Below are 5,017 nucleotides of genomic sequence, written 5' to 3' on the forward strand. Positions count from 1 at the left end.
CCATCAACCAGTATTATATATCGTATTATTGGTAGAAAATTATAAATTATAAACACCAGAAAATTTGCCCTGCAGAACTAGATTTTGCCCTGCAAAAAGAGGCTTTTTTAAGAGTTGGGGGGTGAACCACCCCCCCTTAAGTGACGCCCCTGTGTGTCACCAAAGCGTAGTCGGCCTGCCTCTATATACAACTGCCCCCCCCCCCTCCTACTCCATTGCTCGTTGGTGTTGTGGGGGAGGGGGGCTTAGGAGACGGAGCCTAGAGCCCAGTGTAGGGGATCATCCCTACCTTGGACCTCAGCCCTCGCCTCAACAAATTTTCCATTGTTTTTTCTTCTTCCCTTTTCCATTTCCTCCTTTTATTCACCACCTTCTGTCCAATTCCTAAGGTGTGAGAGCCGTGCTGAAAGAACGGCCTATATAAATTTGACTTCATTGATTTCCCGACTGCTGTCCCTCCTTTGGCCACGGCTCCAACCACTGATACTAATATTTGCTGTCAACTCGATCCATTCCGAATCATCCACCCAGGTCCTTATTCAAGCTCCTGAATACACCCCTTCCTCTCTCCAAACATCTTCACTTCATCTCCTATTGTAAAGTCTTCTTTACTGTCTACCCCACCGCCCTTATTACTACTCTCCATCCTTAGTGTCCTCCTCCCAACAGCACTACCTCTCTCCATACCACCCCATCTTTCTTCCGCCCTTGTCCTTCTACTGCTTCCACCTTTTGAGTACCCTTTTTGGCCCGGCCAAATGGGATCGATTCTTTGTGATTCCCCCTTCAGCCCCCGTAGTCTGACAATATCCTTCTCTTCCAACAGTGTCTACAAAAACAGGTAGGCAAAGTTTCCTTTCGCAATCGTTCCGATCGTTCACGCCTTGTCACAGTTACATCTAAGTCCCAAGCTCGTGCACTATCTACCTTGACTGACCTCATTGGCAAACCTATTCCTGCACAACCTCACTCCCTTAATACTTGTACCGGAGCTGTTCCGTCTCTTCAACAAGGACTGGTCAGACTGTGAAAGCAACTTGCTCGCTTACCTCGCCGACTATATGTTGCAGTGGCAATCTAGTGCTACACTATTCCTCCCAGAGGCCAACGTAAGTCCTACCCGAATGTTGCCAAGATTAGTTTCCGCTGACATGACCTCCTCCATAAAGTTTATATTGGTGTCCTACCCTGTCCGACCATATCAACCCCTTCTCCTACAGTGTCAGAAATGTTGGCAATTTAGCCACTTTCCTCCTACGATGTTACTTCCTATTTGATCTGATCGCCCTATACCTGTAACCCCATCACCTTTTACAAATCCCCACCATATTTCATTTGCTCCTCCTCTATTCCCTTTTCACTACCATTCTAGCATTTTTTTTTCTAACCATTAACCATTAACATAAGACTGGGGGAATTTCTTTTGGAGTGTGGGGGGGGGGGGGTTGCTGCGCCGGCCGTTTGCTGCGCTCACCTTAACGAGCCATTTTTAGTAGACAGTGGCTGCCACTTTTCTGGAAAGGGGATTATTACCTCCTTGCGAACGAACCACTTTTCCGTGGTAACTACAGGCACTGTCATTAAATATATTAGCCTGAGATAGCAATAACCTAATTTGTACACTTCGAATTTCCTAGATATTCTCTCGGTGAACAGACACGTGTTATAAAAGGAAAGCATACTAATAAAAATAAATAAATAAATAAAAACGGTGGTTTATTTTCCCCGATTGAAATTCCCGGGACTCGCATGCGGAAATCTCTCTAAGAGTCTGCGAAGTGCGGGATGAGTGCTGGATGTGTAAACAAACGGCTCTGGTGGGGATTCGACCGGATGGGATACAAGGCCCTCGATATATAGCCGTAAAAAGTCGAAAACCTAATGAAAGAAGAAAAAGGCCGGGTGGGAGCACCATTACAACAGCAAGATAATAGTTATCACATAGGCCATTGTCATTAACGGTTTGTAATCCTTGTTTTCTTCTTTTTATAGTGTTTTAACTATAATGTCTGTATCCCCTGGATCCTTTTCGTCTGATTGTCTTTGTAGCTTATATGTAATCATTTATATGTGTTCGAAGTAGAAATATCTTCATGTCTCTAAGTGTAGTATCTTTTTGTTGATGGTAGATCTGACCTGTAATTTGAAGATTTAAATTTGGATTATTGATATTTATTTTCTTTTAGGGCGTCTAGTAAATAAGTTCTGTATGAGTTGAAACGTGGACATTGTAGTATCATATGTTTTCTTGTTTCTTCTTCCTGTCTGTTTTATCTGTATCTAGGTTCTTTTATAAGTTTTAGCCCATCTAGGTGTTGTTTTAGTTTTGTATGTTTTGTTAAAATACGTGTTAGGCATGCATCTAACTTTGTGTTTTGATCTTGTCCATAGTTGTGGTTGGTTGTTTCCAATTAGGTGGTCTTTTGTGTTTAATATATTATTTAGATCACTTTCCCAATTCGTTTGGCTGCTTGTTTGAATTTCTTTTATGACATTTCTAGTGTTGTGGGATATGTTTATGTAATTAATTGACTTGTGAACTTTCCTTGCTGCTAAGTCTGCAATTTCATTACCTTTTATGTCTTTATGTGCTAGGATGCACTGTAATATGATTTTCTGATTCTGATTTGTTAGTGTTTGTATTTTGTATATCAAATGTTTATTTGTTTTTGGTTTGTAATTCTGTAATAAGAGTTGGGCTGATTTTGAATCTATGTAACTCATTGCTTCTGTTATTTCTTTATTTTGCTTTTTTGTTTTAGCATTTTTTATACGCCGTGGTTATTGTACTGGCACTGGATCTCATCACATTGTGGCTATTTGTCCGGCACGCATACTTTGAGTGCAAACACACTCTCGCGCTTGCGCAATCATCAAAACAAACATTGGTGCCATATTTTGTCTTAGTCGCTGTTGATGGGGGATAACAATGGATTCCACACGGAGACCTCTGGAAACAAACAAATTTGCCGAATAATGACAAGCTGGAGTTTTTCAATAGCCAATGAAAAACCATATTTTAGACTTTTGTAGGGGATCATACCCTGGAGTTCCCTGTGCTATCACCCTCGATCTATCTGTGCTATTTATTTTCCACATGGGGACCTCTGAAAACAAACAAATTTGCCGAATAATGACAAGCTGGAGATTTTCAATTAAATGGCAGACAAAAATTGCATCCTGCAATATTGCAGGGAAAATCGTTCTACAGGATAGGTGCCCGACAGAAAATGCTGGAAAAAATATCCAAAACAGACACGAGATGCGACAACGAAACTCTCGTGAAATTGTTAGACACAATTATCGCATGAGTGCAAACGCGAGAGTGTGTTCTTGTGTGAAAGTGCTCTCTTGCAATTCGGTCAAACTCTTTTTCACGGCAGCAAAACTCGCAAATTCGTTCCCAGCTTTAAAACAATCCATTGTTATCCACCATCAACGGCGAGTGAGACAGAAAAGAGTGTGTTCGTGCGCAAAGAATGCATGCCGGACGAATAGCCACAATGTGATGAGAACAATAACCATGGCATTTTTTATAGCAGTTTTTTTTTTTGTTATTATCTTATCTGGAAGTTTTTTGTTAATGATGTTTTGGGTGACTTTTTGATAATTCTTTTAAATTCTTCTTTAAATAATTATAGCTTTGATGTTTCGTCTGATACTTGTGTCATTATGAATGATTGGATGTTCATTTGTTGATTTTTTACCTGTAAAGCTCCATATTTTCCTTAATGATGTTTTAAAATCTAGTGTTGCAGAAATTTTCCCAGGATTTTTTTTTTCTCTATTGTTTATCTAGCTACTGCTAATTGTTTTCTATAGTGGAAATGGTTTTCTTGACTGTTTTTTTTTCCCATGTGTTGTATGCTTTGTTTCTTTGTTTTATTACTTCATTGCAATTTGAATTCCATCATGGTTTATTTGGTTTGTTAATCCCATAATCATTCTCAACATAGATATTTTGACCTTACGTCTTTTAATAAGTTGGTTAATTCTTTAAAAGTTTTTATTTTTTCAATATGTTTACCTTCTATCTCCATTTGATATTTCCTCCACCCTTCTATGAATTTCCATTTCTTTAGGTTGTGCTTTTTGGGAGGTTATCTTTTATGATAACTGGTAAGTGGTCACTTTCGAAGTTGGGTCCTTCCTCTACCTCAAAGTAACTTAGTGTAGATGAGGCTATTATTAGGTCAATTGTGTTTGTTTTTCCATTATTGGGATCTACTCTTGTAATCTGACCTGGGGGTGTTAGTAAGATTATATTGTTTTGACCACTGAGTTCAAATATGTTTTTTTCTCATGATATTTGATAGTCTAAAATTTAAATTTGCATTTCAACATGTATGATGTGTGTTAAAATCTTCCATTATCAGTTTTGGTTCATCTGTTTGTTCTACATAACATTCTAATATTTCTTTACTTATATTATTACATGGATTATAAATAAGAAGTATATTTAATCATTTATTTCTATAGTTAATCTTTATTCCCAGTACTTCTATTTTTATTTATAAATCAGTCTCTTAGATCTATATGCCTGTATTGTAATTCCTTTCTTACACAAAATGCTAGACCCCTTCTGATTTGTTCTCTTCTGTCTTTTCTAATTATTCTTTAATTTTTAAAAATTAAATTGTCTTTTTCTATCAGCCAGGTCTCACATAGTCCTATCAAATCTGGTTGTTCTTTATGTGCCAATTATACTTTTTTTTCAGTACTGACCTAATATTACAGAGAATCGTTTCTTTGATGATTGGTGTTACTTTATTTATTGTTTCAGTAATATTTACTAGCATTTTTTTTTTTTTTTTAGAGTTCATGTTGATTATTATATATGATGGTACACTGATTATATTCTTCACTGTGTTCATCCATGAAAAATCTTTATCTTTATTCAGCTGAATATCTTTTTGTGTTTTTTGGCTCCTTATTGGAGTTCCATCTCTTATCCTAAATTGTTTTTTGTGATTGAGTCTTTTGTACTGATTTTGTTATGTTTAAATCATCTCTCTTG

The 5,017-nt window shown here is 37.5% G+C and overlaps 1 protein-coding gene across 3 annotated transcripts in view; it reads left to right on the plus strand.

The window, feature by feature from the left end:
* The first annotated feature begins 380 nt into the window (after positions 1–380).
* The window catches only part of LOC119582731 (39S ribosomal protein L36, mitochondrial-like), a 26,501-nt gene continuing 21,864 nt past the window's right edge, over positions 381–5,017 (plus strand). Inside the window, exons 1-2 of one of the 3 annotated variants that reach the window (XM_037931162.1) lie at positions 381–694; positions 1,006–1,109. In XM_037931162.1, the coding sequence (XP_037787090.1) occupies positions 1,062–1,109 (48 nt within the window). In that variant the 5' untranslated portion in view covers positions 381–694; positions 1,006–1,061. The other 2 variants (XM_037931163.1, XM_037931161.1) reach the window with 2 other exon arrangements.

The sequence above is a fragment of the Penaeus monodon genome, chromosome 16 (assembly GCF_015228065.2).
Source record: "Penaeus monodon isolate SGIC_2016 chromosome 16, NSTDA_Pmon_1, whole genome shotgun sequence".
NCBI lineage: Eukaryota > Metazoa > Arthropoda > Malacostraca > Decapoda > Penaeidae > Penaeus > Penaeus monodon.